General features: G+C 44.6%; 1 protein-coding gene across 1 annotated transcript; it reads right to left on the bottom strand.

The window, feature by feature from the left end:
- Positions 1–54: 54 nt before the first annotated feature.
- rabep2 (rabaptin, RAB GTPase binding effector protein 2) lies at positions 55–18,359 on the bottom strand. Its single transcript, XM_081374519.1, has 12 exons — positions 18,082–18,359; positions 17,240–17,389; positions 5,788–5,876; positions 5,173–5,550; positions 4,738–4,833; positions 3,941–4,039; positions 3,745–3,855; positions 3,472–3,613; positions 3,117–3,172; positions 2,495–2,593; positions 2,293–2,409; positions 55–1,563 (listed from the first exon to the last, which is right to left on the bottom strand). Exons 1-12 carry the CDS (start codon positions 18,125–18,127, stop codon positions 1,459–1,461), a joined length of 1,488 nt encoding a protein of 495 aa, XP_081230645.1. The 5' UTR covers positions 18,128–18,359; the 3' UTR covers positions 55–1,458.
- Between the last annotated feature and the right edge of the window lie 106 nt (positions 18,360–18,465).

Raw genomic sequence — 18,465 nt, 5'->3', positions numbered from 1 at the left:
CCACTGAAAATGCTATTCTTAAAATAAAGATGTGTATAAAAAAACAAGCGTGGTCCGATACCGTCTTTTAGTTTATTCTTAATTTTTCATATTTAATGCATTCAGATGTGTTACTAACATTGCGCTACATTTACATGAACATTTATTAGCCCCATTCAAACAGATTTAGTGTTTTATCACATATCATTAACATATCATTGATCTTCCACTTCTCATTGGCTCAGGCACCAGATACTTCATAATGAAATGATGGCTCTTTCCAGTAAAATGACTTTGGCCATTAACTGAATGCACAACTCATTATTGTAGGGTAGATAATAGTATAGTGAGGGGTAACTGTAACACACAAAATATATGCAGATTTAAGTGATGACACCTTTTCAGCACATACTGAGTTTTCGCTCTGCCGGAGAACAATAAGTTGAGAGAACGTTTCCACATAAAAAATCATTTGAGGTATAAAAATATTACATGTTACATTTTCTTATGCTGTTTTAATGTATTTATTGTAAAGTAAGATAAGTTTTATCTTTTGGTTTTAAGTTAACTGAAGGAATATGCTAACACTGTTGCTGGTGGTACTCAAAAGATTTCATCATGGCCGGGGACAATTGTAACACTAGTTATGAATAAAAATTTTATGAACTAAAAGATTTAAAAATCACACAAATAAGCATGATTTCACTAGTAATTTCACAAAACATTAGATTCATATCTAGTCAAAAACTAGTTACACTTAAAATATATATTAAATAGTAAAATATTTTAGTAAAAATGATGCATCTCATTTCTAACATTACCCACTTTTACTTTAAACAATTTTTTACACAGCTAATAAAATAGATTAGCACCAAAGATATTCAGCAATTAAAGCCACATGTAATAATATTTGATATTATGAGTCTCTCTCAATATATGTTTATTAATGGTGCTGTTACTTTGGTACATATATTTTATTTTATTATAGCAAAATATGGCAGGTTGATCTATAGTAGTTTATTATAATGGGGGGAAAAAATAATGATGTACAATTGACCCCAGTCTCCATCCCCAGTATGTTTTTGGTTTTGATTTTTGCTGGTGACAGGTGCTGATAATGAATTATATATTTATGTCTGTCAGTATCTATTAGGAAAGAAGGATTAGGCCAGCAAGATACAACTACACTGCAGTAGCATTAAGTCTAGTACAGACAGTAGTTAGAATTTCACAAAATTCAAGTATTAGCAATTCCATTTTGTTCAGATTGATAAGGAATCATGTTTAGCCGGTATGTTTTGAGATCATTAGAAGCACTGTGAATCCATGTGTGCAGGAATGGTCTTCGATCAATGTCAATGCATTTCTTTTAATGTAGGCAGCCCACCTCAACTTGTCCCTTTCTGAGGACCACCTCTTTGCCCACAGAGTCTCTTCCTTTTGGTCTTCCGAATGTCACCTGTTCTTATATTTATTGTTTTATGTGGCATCTGCAGGTAAATCGGTGACTTCTTCAATCTCCTCCCCTAGGATCTGCTTGACTTGGTTCAATGATTCTGCTTGGCGAATCTGCTCCAATTTCACCTGAGAATGCAGAGAGAGGAAATTAAAAACTATTTAAAAACATTGCAAACTTTAATACAAAATCAACAAGATAAAAAAAAAAAATCAAACTGTCAACTGTTCAAAAGTATATAACTGGATATATACAAGACTCGTGTGCTCACTACACGACTGTCAGAATACAAAAATTTCAGCAGGACATTCAAGTCATGTCAAAAATTAATTAACTACAAAAGGTCATTATTGTTTAAAATAATTTTTACTTGTTTGAGGGCAATTTTTTTCTAATCGTAAAAATATTACACAATGTGTAATTTAATATGAATGTTGGGTTATCTTTTTCTTTCTTTTTTTACATTTAGTTTTAATCAAAGATTTTTTAAAAACAGACATACACAGAACACAATAATAAAATATATATAAATAATATTTTTGTTTAAAGTTGTTTTTTGTTCAGGCTCCCTCCTGCCTTATGCTCTCTCACTGAATGAGATACATTACTGTTGCATGGCTCAAACTACAAGAATGTAGCAATAAATTCAAACAAAATATCATGTGACACGTCCAAAATTGCATCGATGAACTGCTCATGCCTAAAGTTTTAGTTGCAGACCTCAAAGTTTTGTCTGCAATAGCAAAATCAGAGTAGAAATCATGTAGTGAGAGCACGTCCTTATGTATACATCAAAAATTGATTGTCAACAGAGACTGCATTGTTAGAAGAGTAAGAACTTCATGCTGATCCAGTACCTGCAGTGACTGTGAAAGATGCACAAAATCCTTCTGCACAGTCTGACTAGTGTCTAGTTGAGTGCGCAGACTGATCACCTGACTGCGATACTCTAAACCCTGCTGCTGTAACACCGCCTGAAAGATACAGAGAGATGTAAACTACTATGTAATAAAACTCGATCATATTTTACACACTTTACACACCAAGATGCAGGCCTACCTTCTCCTGGATGTGAGATTTGTTCTCTTTCTGAAGGTGAGCAAGCGCCACCCGCAGACCCTGCACCTCCACGCGACACTCCTGCAGCTCAGCCTTCAGCTGCACACACAGATGGAATAATGGCTACGTTCTCACAGGAATACTGGCATAACGCATCGTATATACACTGATAGTCTTTGAAACTGTTATGCAATATACAACAAACATTTTTAACAGCACTATTCTACATGGTTGTCACATGGCCGTATTATGTACATGTTTAACTTTGTGAGTGCATACAATTATAAGGGATGAATGGGATTATTTTTCCATTTCATAATCCAATTTTGTGTAAAAATATCCAAACCAATGTGATTAAATAATGAGACGATCATGTTATAAAAAAAAGTATATTTAGAATTAGAATATATATATATATATATATATATATATATATATGTTTTATATACAACAACAACAATAATAATACACCGATGATATCACTGGAAATGGTAGGCCAAGTTGGACTAAAAGCAAAGGACCTAAACTTATGGAGAAATCCTACACAGGTTACAATGGCACTGAAGTACAAACAAATGGGATTTGACGTTCAAAAGATATCTTGAAGGAATTATTTAATTACCTTTTCCCTTTGGATCTGTATGCGGTCCGTCTCTACTGTTAGGCTGGCAAGCTTGACTGAGGGAGAGAGATTTAATCACAAACTGACACAGGGCACACTAAAATATTAACACCTTCTCAAATAACAACTAGGATCTACACTAGAACTGAATAAAAGTCAAAGTATACATGACTTGCCTTCTAAAATCTCTGGAGGAGCAGATGTGACAAGAAAGATGAGGAGAGGAGGAGGGAGGAGAACACATGCGTCAATGCAGAGAAAACATTCAAAGCTTCAACAAACAGAACAAATTGGCAGACATGAATCAAATGTTTTATTGTGCAAAACTATACAGATTGAATGCAATGTAAATCACTTTGGATCAAAGCATCTGCCAAATGCATAAATGTGAATGTAATGTAATATATTATAGACTGACCGCTCTCTTCTGTGCGTGTCTCCAGCTGTTCCTGTAGGTTGACGATTTCAATACGAAGCCTCTCCTCACAGTGAGCTGCCTATGCATAGAGATATACACTGACTTAAAGTCTCATAAGCACAAATACACACACACAACATTCAATTCTTCCAGACCTCTGTCTTCCTTTCGTAAAATCTGCTTGTAAACATACTGTATACACTCGCTTACCTCTAGAGTTGGACTGTGGGGCGGAAGGCTATTTTCATCCACATCAGTGTCTTCACCTTTCAACTTGGAGAGCTCATTACAGACTCTCTTCTGAGAGTAAGAAAGCTCTGCCTAGGTAAAAAAAAATACATGTAGACTCTTAAAGAGTTTGTGATCTCATCAGGATTTTGGCTCATGGAGTCAACCTACTACTTACCAATCTGCTCTGAACAGCATTTTGTGACTGGCTAAAAGATTTCTGTAGGTCTTGAAGGAGGGCCTCAGAAGTCTGCACCTGAGACTGAAGTAATGACAACTGCAATAAACAAAAACACAAAGATATCAATATATGTGAATTTGTTTTGCAAGTAATCATCTGCAGACATGCTATATCAGGGTGTATGCTCAGAGAAATTAAACCACATTAGAAAAATATATCACATTATATACATCCATTCAAAAGTTTGGTGTCAGTAAGACTAATACTTTAAGTAAAATTAATACCTTACATTAAATTGATCAAAAGTGACAGTAAATACTTTTATAACGTTACAAACCATTTCTATTTCAATTAAATGCTGTTCTTTGGAACTTTATATGCATCAAAAATATTTTATTTCCACAAAAATATTAAGCAGCACAACTGTTTTTATCATGAAATAAGAAATTGAGCAAAAAATCATCATGATTTATAAAGGATTGTGTGACACTGAAGACTGGAGTAATGATGCTGAAAATTCAACTTTGCATCACAGGAATAAATTACACTTTAAAATAGACTAAAGTTAAATCCTACCGACCCTAAAGTTTTGAACAATAGTAGATTGTATAAAGCTGTATCTCAGATCATTTCTTTATCTTACAAAGGGGAGAATTTAAGACAGTTACAGTCCATAAGTGCAATGTAATCCAGACATAAGAGATGGTAAAATATTTTTTTTGCATATCTGTGCTTTTTAATTTGTCCATGCCAAAAGATCTGTGGCGAAAGACAGGAACTGAGAGTTTCTGTACCTGTTTTTGTGTCTCTGTGCTTTGCACATCCAGTTCTCTCTCCAGATCAGCTTTCTGCTTTCGAAGCTCCGTCACCTCCTCTTGAAGCTCTACAAGCTATAATGGCATGGCAAAATATTCAACAAATAAGTTGAGAGATGGTGGCATCGTACATTGACATCAGTGATCTCTAACGCACAAACAACAGGCTAGAAATGTCCCACACTTTTTAAATGGTATGATGTCTTCAACTGTTTGCAACTGTTAAGGGCTGCACTCATGAAGAGCAATTTCTAATTAATAAGATATTTTAGAGCCAAGTGTAACTAGGAAAACGTTCCATTACTTTTTAGTATTGTGTAAATTTCCAGGCCTGGTAACAGCAGTTTTAAAATTTCCTGATCCAGTTGTCCATGGCAATAAAAAACCTGCTTGAAAGACTAGAATAATACTGACATGTGCTTGCAATTTGTCCCAGTCAGCATGCGAGACCAGCCTGTGTCCTGGTGGTGGCAGGTAGATTGCTTCAGGCACCAGCGTTCCTGTGGACACCAGTGAGGCGGTGTCTTCTTGAGGAGGCGGATGTCGGGGCATGGAGGGAGTGTCCATAGAGAAAGAAGACATAGAGGCAGAGTCACAGTGCTGGGGGAAGTAGTCCATCATAAGGCCTGTTGTCTCTGTATCTGACGTCTCTCCCAACAGCTCCAGTGGATCAGAGTCAGACCCTGAGCCCTCATGGTCAGAACCTCGCGGCGGAGAGGAGTCACCCTGTGTTCCCTCACTGTTGGGAGAGGTACCCTCCAGCTTGCCCTTTTTTAAGGTGCCCTTATTGCCCTACATGCACAACGAGAAGTGAGAAATGATTTAGAAAAAGACTAAAAGTGAAAGAGGGACACTGTAATACAGAAAGTGAAAGATGTTTGCAATAATATGACTAGGGGAAAAATACTTGTTTCCTTTTTGAGACATAATATGTCAAAAAAAAACCCACCAGTGCTTGTGTCTCGGCCTGAGTCCTTGGATAAGAGAGAGAAAAAAAGAAAAAGAGGAGGGACACAGAAACACACTAACCTTAGTGTCATGGGGCAGAACGGCTCTCCTCCACTGTGCTCGCTCTGACTGCAAAGCAGATAATCTGGCCTCATACTGAGCAGCTGTTTCTAAGCCGGGGGGAATAACAGAAGAACTGGATGTCATGGAATTGGAATCAGTCATTGAGTAATTATGAATTATAATTATAATTATGTATAATTACATTAAATAATTATAATTATGTATTACGCTTCCAGTTCTTTGGGTAAAATTGTACTTCGAGACATTCAAGTTAGCAAATGGAATGGAAAATGCATCCGACTTCTGAATTGTGCGATGGCTTATTGAACAAAAAAAAAATTAAGGTTAGTTCTCTTACGAGAGGTTCTCTCGTATTGCGTAAGCTTGCTTACGCTGCGGGAAAGTCTTCTTTTCTCGAGATACTGAAGCCAAAAATTATCCTTAATTTCATTTTTTGTCAACGCAGTGCAGCTGCGGGCAGCTGAGCTAGAGCGGCATACTGCGCGCTCATTGGCTGCCGCGCGGCAACTGCTTAAGCCTACCAGTGAGCCTGGTGTGACGTCACGCCCAATGAGGGCGCGCGCGCCCTAGCGCGTCACAGCCCGCCAGAATGGGCGGCGTCAGAGCATATATAAGGAAGGCTCGTAGGCTATATTCTCTGATTTCTGTCTTTTCAGCGAAGCACTCGCATCGCTGATCTCGGAGAGGAAGCCGTCGCCGTTGTCCTTCAAGGCCCAGCTAACGAGCCAGCTTAGGTCAGCCTGAGGAAGCCGGACGATCTTCGCCGCCTTCAGCCTGCCGTGCCAGCTCAGCTATCCGGCGAATATCCTTTGCAAGCTCTTTTGTGTGTGTTCTTGCTTCCGCAGCACTTTCTAAAAGAGCAGAGGCGTTGTTTCAAATGCCTCGCACCACGTGCGGCTCATGCCGCTCCGCGCTCAGCGACGGAGACCGCCATCTTCTCTGCGCTCTCTGCCTGGGCCAGGACCACGCAGCCGTCGCGCTTTCCACGGGCGGCTGCGCTTTCTGTGAAGAGCTGCCGATGTCGACCCTGCGGGCTCGACTCGCCCTCTTCGCGGAATCTGCTCCAACTGTCCTCGGGCCGCGTAAGAAGAAACGCCGCTCGCAGCGACCACCGGAGCCCGAGACTCGAGCCAAGGCCTCGCCGGAGCCTCTCCCGCGAGCCTCGCTCTCTCCTTCTCCGCCCCCGCTTCCCGACGCGCAGCCGACGGCTCACGCCCTCGATGCCGTCGCCTCAGGGGATGAAGCGGATGATGACGCGCTACTGGACACGTGCTCACTAATGGCGTCGGACAGCGAGGAATGGTCCGGTTCTGTCCGCTCCGCCTCCTCCACCAGAGCGTCCAGCAGGACTCACGCCAGTGTGGACGCCGAGCTTCTCCGCCTCCTCACGGCAGCAGTCGAACACCTGGGCCTCGAGTGGTCCCCGCCAGCGGTGACTCCGCCCAACAGACTCGACGGGTGCTTTCTGCCCGCCAGTCGACGAGCTCCAGTGTCCAGGCCAGCGCCTTTTCTGCCGGAGCTTCACGAGGAGCTTACCAAATCCTGGGACGCTCCAGTTTCGGCCAGACTCCGTTCTCCGGCCTCATCTACTCTCTCTCGCGTAGACGGAGCCAAGGAGAAAGGGTATGACCGGATCCCACCGGTCGAACCAGCGGTTGCAGCGCATCTTTGCCCCCCATCCGCGAGATGGCGCTCAAAGACTGCCCTCCCGTCCAAGGCCTGCAGGACTACTTCGGCGTTTGCCAGCCGCGCTTTCTCCGCTGCTGGGCAAGCCGCCTCAGCCCTGCACACAATGGCGGTTTTACAAGTTTTTCAAGCCGACCTCCTCAGCCAGCTCGACGAGGGAAAACTTGATAAATCTGCTTTGACCGACCTGCGCAGTGCGACGGATCTCTCTCTTCGCACGACGAAAACAGCAGCCCAAGCGATCGGACGATCTATGGCTGCGCTGACTGTCATTGAGCGCCACCTCTGGCTAACGCTAGCCGACATGGGAGAGCAAGAGCGGTCCGTTTTTCTCAACGCCCCGCTCTCACCCGCCGGCCTCTTCGGCCCCGCGGTAAGTGGCCTCGTAGACAGCTTCTCGGAAGTTCAGAAGGCGTCACAGGCCATGAACCTCTTCCTGCCCCGCCGCTCGAGCTCCGCTGCAGGCCGCTCTAAAACTCAGCCTCCTGCACGCAGTCCCACGCGGCGCCCCTCCCGACCTCCAGCATCGCAGCAGCGTCAGCGCGGCCGACCCAGGTCCCGCTCCACCAGCCAACACAGGCCGCCACCCCCGCGGGGTCCCCGGCCTAGAGTTTCGCTGAAAACCGAGCCTGCGAAATCCTCCTAGCACTCGCAAGGAGGAAAAGACGGTTGAGTCCCGCCGCGGCCGGACCGCCGTCGAAGCTAACCTGTATCCCTCTGCCAGTCCCCTTGATAAAGGCTACTGCAGTAGTGTCCACCGCAGCCAACGAGCCAGTTTCTCAACTCTCTCGCCTGCACACAAACGCCGTTTTTACGGCGACCCAGATAAATCGAATAAAGAGTGTAAAATCTGGTCATCCGGCTCACGCCGTCAGTGCTATGAGTGTAGAAAACATGCCCACACCCCAGTGCTCATCACTACACACAAGCACAATCCCCCCTGTGTACCCCACAGAGTGCACTCACATAAAGCGCGCTACGGCCGCTCGAGTGTTAGCTGTAGGTCACGTGCCCACAACCCAGTGCTCACACCTACACAGTGCCCGCTCTGCCTCACACATTCGGGGACGAAAGCACTCCACCGCCGGCTGTGCGTTAATAAAGAGTCCTGTGCCCGCTATACAGCACGCACGCTCTCATGTACACACTCACGAGCCCGCCCCGCTTCCGCGCCGCGAGCCGTTGCTCAAAACGCTCTCTCACAGCGTCATTCAGCCGGCTGCCGCTATCAGCGAGCCCCCGTCTCCCCTCACTGTCACTGCGCGACTCGCGCACATACCGCCACAGGCTCCCCGTCCCGCGCTGTGCGGCGGGCGGGACCCGGAGGCTATCCGACCCCTAGCTATGAGTGCGAATGCATGGAAAGCTATTCCGGGAATGTCGGAATGGGTATTAAACACAGTGATAAAGGGCTATTCGCTTCAATTCGCTCGCCGCCCCCCGCGTTTTCGCGCCCGGGTCGAGACACAAGTGAAAGCAGATGCAGCCCATCTGCTTCACACAGAGATAGCGAATTTACTGCACAAAGGTGCCATAGAACGGGTTCACCCTCTGGCTGCCGAGGCAGGCTTATACAGCCGCTATTTCCTCGTACCCAAGAAGGGCGGAGCGCTCAGACCTATACTAGATCTGAGATATTTGAACAAAGCGCTCGTGAAACGACCGTTCAAAATGCTCACGACCGGTCAAATCCTCGCGCAGATTCGCCCGGGGGACTGGTTCATCTCTCTCGATCTGAAAGACGCGTACTTTCAGATTCAGATTATTCCCCGTCACAGGCCATTCTTGAGATTCGCCTTCGACGGTCAGGCATATCAGTACACCGTCCTGCCGTTCGGCTTGTCCCTGGCACCCCGTACTTTTACGAAGTGCATGGACGCGGCCCTCGCACCCCTGAGATCGAAAGGGATGCGAATTCTGAACTATCTGGACGATTGGCTCATTATAGCGCAGTCAACAGAGGAACTAGTTTCTCACAAGAAAGCGCTTCTCGGTCATTTGGAAAGCCTGGGTCTTTCCGTGAACTGGGACAAGAGCTCTCTAACCCCCAGCCAGTCTATCACTTTCCTGGGTATAGATCTGGATTCGGCGGCGATGACGGCCAGACTGTCAACACAGCGCGCGCGCCGTGTTCGACACCTCGCCGCTTCCGTTCAGGTGGGAAAAGTTTTTCCCCTAAAAACCTTTCAGAGGCTTTTGGGCCATATGGCGTCAGCCGCAGCGGTCCTGCAGCTGGGTTTACTTCGAATGCGCCCGCTTCAGTGCTGGCTAAAGTCGGAAGTGTCCCGCAAAGCATGGATTTCGGGCCGTGCACCAGTCAGAGTGACTCAGCGCTGCGTCTCAGCCCTGCAGCCCTGGCTGGCGGCCGAATGGTTTCAGCGGGGAGTGTCGATGGGGGTCATCGCACACCGCAAAGTGGTCTCGACAGATGCGTCCAACATGGGTTGGGGAGCGACTCACGAGGGCAGTCCGATTTGCGGCCGGTGGTCGAATACGGAGAAAAGCCTTCACATAAACTGTCTAGAGATGCTGGCGGTCGAGAAAGCGCTGAAGCACTTTCTACCACTCCTACGGGGACACCATGTGCTAGTCCGCTCGGACAACATGTCAGTAGTGTCTTACGTGAACCGCCAGGGCGGAATCAGATCCAGAGCCCTGCGCGCTCTCACAGAGCGCCTCCTATCCTGGGCTCAGGGCCCGCTGCGCTCCCTAAGGGCAGCTCATGTACCCGGTCGCTTCAACGACGGCCCGGACAGACTGTCCAGGGACAACGTTCCCCCAGGGGAATGGTCTCTACACCGCCAGACGGTCCAAGCGCTTTGGCATCGCTTTGGCAAAGCGGAGATCGACCTCTTCGCCGCGAGCGAGAACGCTCAGTGCCAGAGGTTTTTCTCGAAACACGAGGACGCGCTGGCCCAGACATGGCCCAGCGTTCCGCTGTATGCGTTCCCCCCGATCTCGATGCTGCCTCAAGTGCTAGCGAGGATCAGGGAGACGAACTGCGCAGCGCTCCTCATAGCCCCGCGCTGGGAAAACCAACCATGGTTTTCCGAGCTGATGAGGCTGACAGACACAGCCCCATGGCCGATCCCGGTGAGGAGAGATCTTCTCTCTCAAGCTCGAGGATCGATTCTGCATCCCCATCCAGAGCACTGGTCTCTGCATGCGTGGGAAATCAACGGATATTCGTTGATCTGCCAGAAGGGGTAATTAACACGATCACGCAGTCCAGAGCCCCCTCGACGAGGCGGCTCTATGCGTCTAAATGGTCAGTGTTTAACAAATGGTGTGTGGAAATGGGTTCTAATGCTCAGTCCTGTGGAGTCCCACAGGTATTGAACTTTCTCCAAGAGATGTTGGACGCGGGCAGGTCCCCCTCCACGCTCAAGGTTTACGTCGCGGCCATAGCAGCGTTCGCCGATTCGGCGCGCGGCCGCTCACTGGGCAGGGATGAACTCATCACCCGTTTCCTGCGAGGGGCCAGGAGGATGAACCCTCCCCGGCCCCCGTCAGTCCCTATTTGGGACCTGTCCCTGGTCCTAGAGTCCCTGAAAGTGCATCCGTTCGAGCCTTTGGACTCTGTGGAGTTGAAATACTTGACGCTTAAAACCGTTTTTCTGCTAGCTCTAGCTTCAGTCAAACGAGTGGGCGATTTGCATGCGCTGTCTGTCAGCGCGTCGTGCCTCGAGTTTGGACCTAACGACTCGTTAGCCATTCTCAAACCGAAGCACGGCTATGTCCCCAAAGTGTTAGGTACTCCCTTTAGGGCTCAAGTCATTACCCTATCGGCCCTGCCGTCATCCGGCAGTGAGGAGGGTGTCAACCGCCTTTGCCCGGTCAGGGCGTTAAGGTGTTATGTCACGCGCTCTGCAGCCTTCAGGCTCTCAGAGCAGCTTTTCGTTTCGTTTGGAGGGCGCGCTAAGGGTCGCGCCGCCTCGAAACAGACGCTATCCAGATGGATAGTGGACGCTATTGCGGCAGCATATGCGTCAAAAGACCTGCAATGTCCGTTGGGCATACGGGCTCATTCCACCAGAGGCATGGCCTCATCGTGGGCATGGTCCAGCGGGATTTCCATTCATGACATTTGTATGGCGGCGGGCTGGGCGTCCCCCTCCACTTTTGTTAGGTTTTATAACCTGGAAGTTCCCGCTCTGCAGGCGAAACTTCTGTCAGTCTAGTCGTGTTCATGTCCTGCCCATATGCGCAGGTTGTACTATTGACTAGCTTGTCTGTTGAGCTGCACGCTCAGGGTCAGTATACATAGACCGGCCTTGCCGTTCTTGCGTTCCCTAGATGTGCTTATGAACATGTGTTGGCCCGCACCGCTGGCCACCTGTTTTTCACCTCTATGCTCTTCATAGAGTCATATGTGATTGTTAGGCTCGCACGGCGTGGACAAGGGGTTCCCGCAGCGTAAGCAAGCTTACGCAATACGAGAGAACCTCTCGTAAGAGAACGATACTCGGTTACTCACGTAACCTCGGTTCTCTCTAGAGAGGGAACGAGTATTGCGTTCCCTGCCGTGCTTGAAGCCTGTAGCTCGTGTCGCTTCATTCGACAGAAAACAGAGAATATAGCCTACGAGCCTTCCTTATATATGCTCTGACGCCGCCCATTCTGGCGGGCTGTGACGCGCTAGGGCGCGCGCGCCCTCATTGGGCGTGACGTCACACCAGGCTCACTGGTAGGCTTAAGCAGTTGCCGCGCGGCAGCCAATGAGCGCGCAGTATGCCGCTCTAGCTCAGCTGCCCGCAGCTGCACTGCGTTGACAAAAAATGAAATTAAGGATAATTTTTGGCTTCAGTATCTCGAGAAAAGAAGACTTTCCCGCAGCGTAAGCAAGCTTACGCAATACTCGTTCCCTCTCTAGAGAGAACCGAGGTTACGTGAGTAACCGAGTATCGATTTTATTGTATCGATTGCATTTACATTTTGGCAGATGCTTTTATCCAAAGTGACTTACAATACATTCAAAGTATACTATACATTTTAAATCAGTTCAGTTCTATACTCCACTGTTTGAGCAACAGGAATGCAGTTGTTAACTGCATTGTGAAAAGCAAGTGTTGCATACAGGAATGGAGACCGATTTAGAGCGACCGGGTTTAAATACGTCAGCAGAGTAAAGTGATTCATATCACATTTTGATTAAAGATAAGGTAATTCTGAAGCTGCTGCAAAAGACTCTACCCTTTACAATTTCATTAGTAAGATATCTATTATTTTAAAGAGGAAACACCCCCTACTCTTGATATGTGGATTTAAGAGGTGCTCAAGAAAACCAGATTCTCACTCACAGGCTCCTTAAAGACCTTTGACAAGGTATAGTGTTCCTTTTTGGACACTGTACTGGCAGACTCCATAGACAGTTAAGCTAAGAACGCTCTTTTATTTACATATTTTGGTAGGTGTATATATGTGTATATATATATATATATATATATATATATATACAGTGAGGAAAATAAGTATTTGAACACCCTGCCATTTTGCAAGTTCTCCCACTTAGAAATCATGGAGGGGTCTGAAATTGCATCGTAGGTGCATGTCCACTGTGAAAGACATAATCTAAAAAAAAAAAATCCAGAAATCACAATGTATGATTTTTTAACTATTTATTTGTATGATACAGCTGCAAATAAGTATTTGAACACCTGAGAAAATCAATGTTAATATTTGGTACAGTAGCCTTTGTTTGCAATTACAGAGGTCAAACGTTTCCTGTAGTTTTTCACCAGGTTTGCACACACTGCAGGAGGGATTTTGGCCAACTCCTCCACACAGATCAGTCAGGTTTCTGGGCTGTCGCTGAGAAACACGGAGTTTGAGCTCCCTCCAAAGATTCTCTATTGGGTTTAGGTCTGGAGACTGGCTAGGCCATGCCAGAACCTTGATATGCTTCTTACAGAGCCACTCCTTGGTTATCCTGGCTGTGTGCTTCGGGTCATTGTCATGTTGGAAGACCCAGCCTCGACCCATCTTCAATGCTCTAACTGAGGGAAGGAAGGTTGTTCCCCAAAATCTCGCAATACATGGCCCCGGTCATCCTCTCCTTAATACAGTGCAGTCGCCCTGTCCCATGTGCAGAAAAACACCCCCAAAGCATGATGCTACCACCCCCATGCTTCACAGTAGGGATGGTGTTCTTGGGATGGTACTCATCATTCTTCTTCCTCCAAACATGTTTAGTGGAATTATGACCAAAAAGTTCTATTTTGGTCTCATCTGACCACATGACTTTCTCCCATGACTCCTCTGGATCATCCAAATGGTCATTGGCAAACTTAAGACGGGCCTTGACATGTGCTGGTTTAAGCAGGGGAACCTTCCGTGCCATGCATGATTTCAAACCATGACGTCTTAGTGTATTACCAACAGTAACCTTGGAAACGGTGGTCCCAGCTCTTTTCAGGTCATTGACCAGCTCCTCCCGTGTAGTTCTGGGCTGATTTCTCACCTTTCTTAGGATCATTGAGACCCCACGAGGTGAGATCTTGCATGGAGCCCCAGTCCGAGGGAGATCGACAGTCATGTTTAGCTTCTTCCATTTTCTAATGATTGCTCCAACAGTGGACCTTTTTTCACCAAGCTGCTTGGCAATTTCCCCGTAGCCCTTTCCAGCCTTGTGGAGGTGTACAATTTTGTCTCTAGTGTCTTTGGACAGCTCTTTGGTCTTGGCCATGTTAGTAGTTGGATTCTTACTGATTGTATGGGGTGGACAGGTGTTTTTACGCAGCTAACGACCTCAAACAGGTGCATCTAATTTAGGATAATAAATGGAGTGGAGGCAGACATTTTAAAGGCAGACTAACAGGTCTTTGAGGGTCAGAATTCTAGCTGATAGACAGGTGTTCAAATACTTATTTGCAGCTGTATCATACAAATAAATAGTTAAAAAATCATATATTGTGATATCTGGATTTTTTTTTTTTGATTATGTCTCTCACAGTGGACATGCACCTACGATGACAATTTCAGACCCCTCCATGATTTCCAAGTGGGAGAACTTGCAAAATAGCATGGTGTTCAAATACTTATTTTCCTCACAGTATATATATATATATATATATATATATTTATTTATATACATTTTTGGTAGCACTTTAGTTTAGGGTCCAATTATCACTATTAACTAGTTGTTCATTAGTATACATTTTACTTGGATATTGGCTGTTTATTAGTACTTATAAAGCACATATTAATTTCATATTCTGCATAAAAACATTCTACATCCCTTAATCCTACCCAATACCTAAACTTAACAACTACCTTATGAACTATTAATAAGCAGTAATTAGGAGTTTGAGGCAAAATCATAGTTAATAGTTAGTTAATAGTGAGAATTGTACCCTAATCTAAAGTGTGACCCAATTTTTATTTTATAATTTATTTGTTTGCCAGGTATTTTATTTTACTACTTTTGTGTACGTAATTGTTTCTTTGTTTTTTTTTAATTAATTACAGCAATAATATTGCAGAGTCTCAACTAGTGGTGAATGGGCTTGTTATCTATGCACTTGATATTCAGCGTAAAAACAAAAATGCATCAATAAAAAAAAGGCCAAAAAATTAAGTACAGTAATATACTTAAGTATAGTAAATTAAGTAAAGTAATAGTTCACTCAAAAAAAAAAAAAAACTCTCTCATAATTTTGTCTCCCTGTTATTTCAAACCTGTATGCAGTTACTTATCAGTGAAACACTAAAGTAACTTCATAAAAATATCATAAAAGTAGTCCAAATGACTTGTGTCAGAAGTCTTCTGATGTATTGTATCAGCTCTGTGATTTAAGTCATTTTTCAAAAACTTTTTTTCTTTCAAATTCACGTGCCTTCTTAATCTTTGATCAAAAACATCAACTCCCCGTCGCAACAACATTTCTTCTTTGATGGCGTGTGTACCAACGCGAGTGCACAACAATAACCCCTGTCTTCCAGTCTCTTGTCACTCACATGAGATTGCAGCAACTAACAAATGACAAAAACAATACAATCAATTCCCAATGGACAAACCCTAAATTTTTTCTCCTCAGAGAAGCCATTTTCTTCCCTACTATGACGTAAATCCGAGTAAAAAAAAGCCATCTCGGACAAGAAAAAAAAAAATGTTGGCCAGGACTTGATTTTGTCCATGGCGAATTGATTGGATGATTGTGGTTTGCTATTGCTGTGATGTCACGTGAGTGACAGGTTGTCCCGCCCTCACGTCAGTAAACATCATCAGAGAAGAGCAGTTGCTGCAAGAGTTACTTTGATTAAAGATTTTACGGTCACTTTACGGTACAACGATAAATCATTTATAATAAATACTATATTGTTCAATAAAAAATAAGAACTGTTCATTTTGATTTGCAAGTCATTCGACAATGTTTGCTAGCGTGAGGGCGGCAACAACAAGTCAAGGAGTGGAGTGACAAGGAGTGACAACCTGTTACTCACATGAGATTGCAGTGTAGGGCTGAGCAAATATGGGCAGAACTCTTTACTGCCCTAGTACTTCAGAAATCCCTTTAAAGGTGTACATGTGAATTAAACGTGGCACAATGGCCTTTCTCATCACAGTATGCTAATGCCTATCTAGGACAAGGGATTTCATCACTATGCTGATTGAGGACTGTTGGGACACTCCAGGCACAGGATGGTTCTGTCGGGAGAGACAGAGTCATTTACACCTCAATGACACGTCTGTGCCATTTGCTTCACAGGACATACAGTACTGTAGATGCTTTCAACTACATACTGTTTACTTACTAGTGTGTTCTAGTATGTAACTATGCCATGTTTGGTCTCATCTGACAGCCTATAAACTGAAATGAATGGTGGTGAACTTAATAGAGACATTAAAGTATCCTAATGTACAGTCTAGGTACTATTGGTTAAACATGCATTGAGGAGAATATCTTAATATGTTAATGTTCCCCCTCTTGATCACCACACATTTGCCTCATCTTTTGGTTTCCTGTTGGTCGGTTTCGGTGTTGGTATTCCACTCATGTTTAACAATGCTTTGCTCAGGGTATAAGAAGGAAAGGTAACTGTTGATCTAGGAGAAAGGCTTTAACCCCGTCACTCCCGCACACCGGTGCGTAACCTCAGACTAGGAGAAAAGCTTTTACGGCCTCTTCTGCACGACAGTGCTTTATTTGTTACAACTAAGTTTCTATACAGTATGTTGTTCCATTCTACTGTCTTAAACATGTAACTTAATAAATAACTTTGCCTGCTTTAAAGGCTTTGGGAATCTTTCCTTTTATCACTGATGATGTTGAAAGCTAAAGTGATTATTACTTTCGTTATCTCAACGTTCAAGTTAAATCCTACGTTTTCCTATCAGTTCTAAGAAAGACCTTTACCTTTAAAGAATAAGAGGTTAAAGAATAACAACAACTTTAATGGAGTCAGATTAATCATATTGGAGTCAGATAAATATTTGAATTATACACGTCATCTTTCAACTGCCTTTTGTGCCTTACAGTAGCAAAAGCAAACCACAAGGATCCAATGATCCAATCAGTTCCTGATGGACAAAATCAAGTCCTGGCCAACATTTTTTCTTGTTTGAGAAGCCGCTTCACTCGGATATATACACATCACCATAGGGTAGAAAAGACTATCACAACTTCCATTTCATGCTGACTTTAAAACCAGTCTGTGGCATTTCTGACACACACAGAAGCTCCACTTAACCAGAACCAAACAGACTTGTGCTTTACACCTTAGGTGGACCATACTAATGCAATCCCTCCCTCTCACTCCTCACCTCTCAGAGCCTCCTGCAAGGATTGGATCTCCTGGTCGCATTGTTTTTGCAGATCCTGCAGCTCCTCCTGTTTGCTCAGCTCACAGATCCTCGCCACACCCTGCCAGTGTTCCAGCTGAGCTCGGCACTCGATTAGCTGCGTCTGTAGTTCTGCAGGGAAACAATACAGAAGGACTTCTGAAACTCCTCTAAATAGTAGCCTTGTTCCCTTTCTTATCCTCCGTCTTATTTTGAAAGAATCGTTTAAAACAGGTGCATAATATGAAAACAGGTGCGTGACAGATAAGTGACACACATGAAAGAGCTCAACTTCATTAACAAGATGGATTTTGCCAAAAGCAGATTAACCCTAAAAGTACTTGATTTGATTTGTCCAATGCCTATTCGAGATTTAAACCTGACACATGGCAAAGATTCTTATATTGACTCTAGTCGTAAACACCTGTTGATTTATGCTGCACCGCTTTTCTGCTATTATTCTTATCAATAGAAAACGGTCCACAATTTGTGTAAAACCCATATGTGAAATATAATGAGGCATGTACGCTTTATTTAAGCTTTGTCAGCTACATGATCGGATATGTTTGCAGGTCGAGCTCAAAATGGTCATTACTTACGGATTTATGCTATCGTGCTATCGAAATTATCGTAAATACTAGTTTTCCCCTCTCAAGTCGAAATTTAAATGCGATGAGCTCGTAATGACGACTTCAGAAGTGGGAAGTAGGAAATTTCCGATAGCACATGAAGACAGCGACAGCGTTAATCAAAAAAAAACACGGAATAACTGACAACAAATGTTTACATCGACACACTGTTAACATGTACTAATATGTTCATACCATCATTATCCTCACTGCGCGATGCTGGTTTGTCCGACACTTCCATGGTCTCAAGTCATTTGTCTCGATATTTTCGTTTCGTTTCGATATTTTTCCATTCGTCTGCATCCGTCTTCCTTTTCCTGTGTGAAGTGCAGCAGGGCCGGGCTTCAACAAACTGCACCAAGAGTTCAGGAAACAACTTTCCCCGGTTCAATCCTGCGGATGTTACCTAACCATCCTCCCTAGAGCCAGTCAGCCACACACACACACACACTGGTAAATCTAGTGAGCTGAGCAACACAGACCGCGCTTTTGGGCCTCATAGGCGTCCGAAGACTGAGGGAGCGCGCCTGGCTGTGATGCTGTCTAGGTAGGCAGCTCACTAGATTATGAGTCGGATCC

The sequence above is a fragment of the Scardinius erythrophthalmus genome (genome assembly GCF_964197995.2).
Source record: "Scardinius erythrophthalmus genome assembly, chromosome: 1".
In the NCBI taxonomy this organism is placed as follows: domain Eukaryota; kingdom Metazoa; phylum Chordata; class Actinopteri; order Cypriniformes; family Leuciscidae; genus Scardinius; species Scardinius erythrophthalmus.
The sequence above is the reverse complement of the archived record's forward strand: the minus strand, read 5'-3'. Positions and strand labels throughout refer to the sequence as shown.

Excerpts from the sequence above, each read along its gene's own strand:
- rabep2 (XM_081374519.1), bottom strand. The coding sequence starts at position 18,127 with ATGGAAGTGTCGGACAAACCAGCATCGCGCAGTGAGGATAATGATG. Across the intron at positions 4,834-5,172 it reads GGGACAAATTGCAAGCACAT|CTTGTAGAGCTTCAAGAGGA; the intron begins GTCAGTATTATT and ends ATGCCATTATAG. Across the intron at positions 3,856-3,940 it reads ATGCTGTTCAGAGCAGATTG|GCAGAGCTTTCTTACTCTCA; the intron begins GTAAGTAGTAGG and ends TTTTTTACCTAG.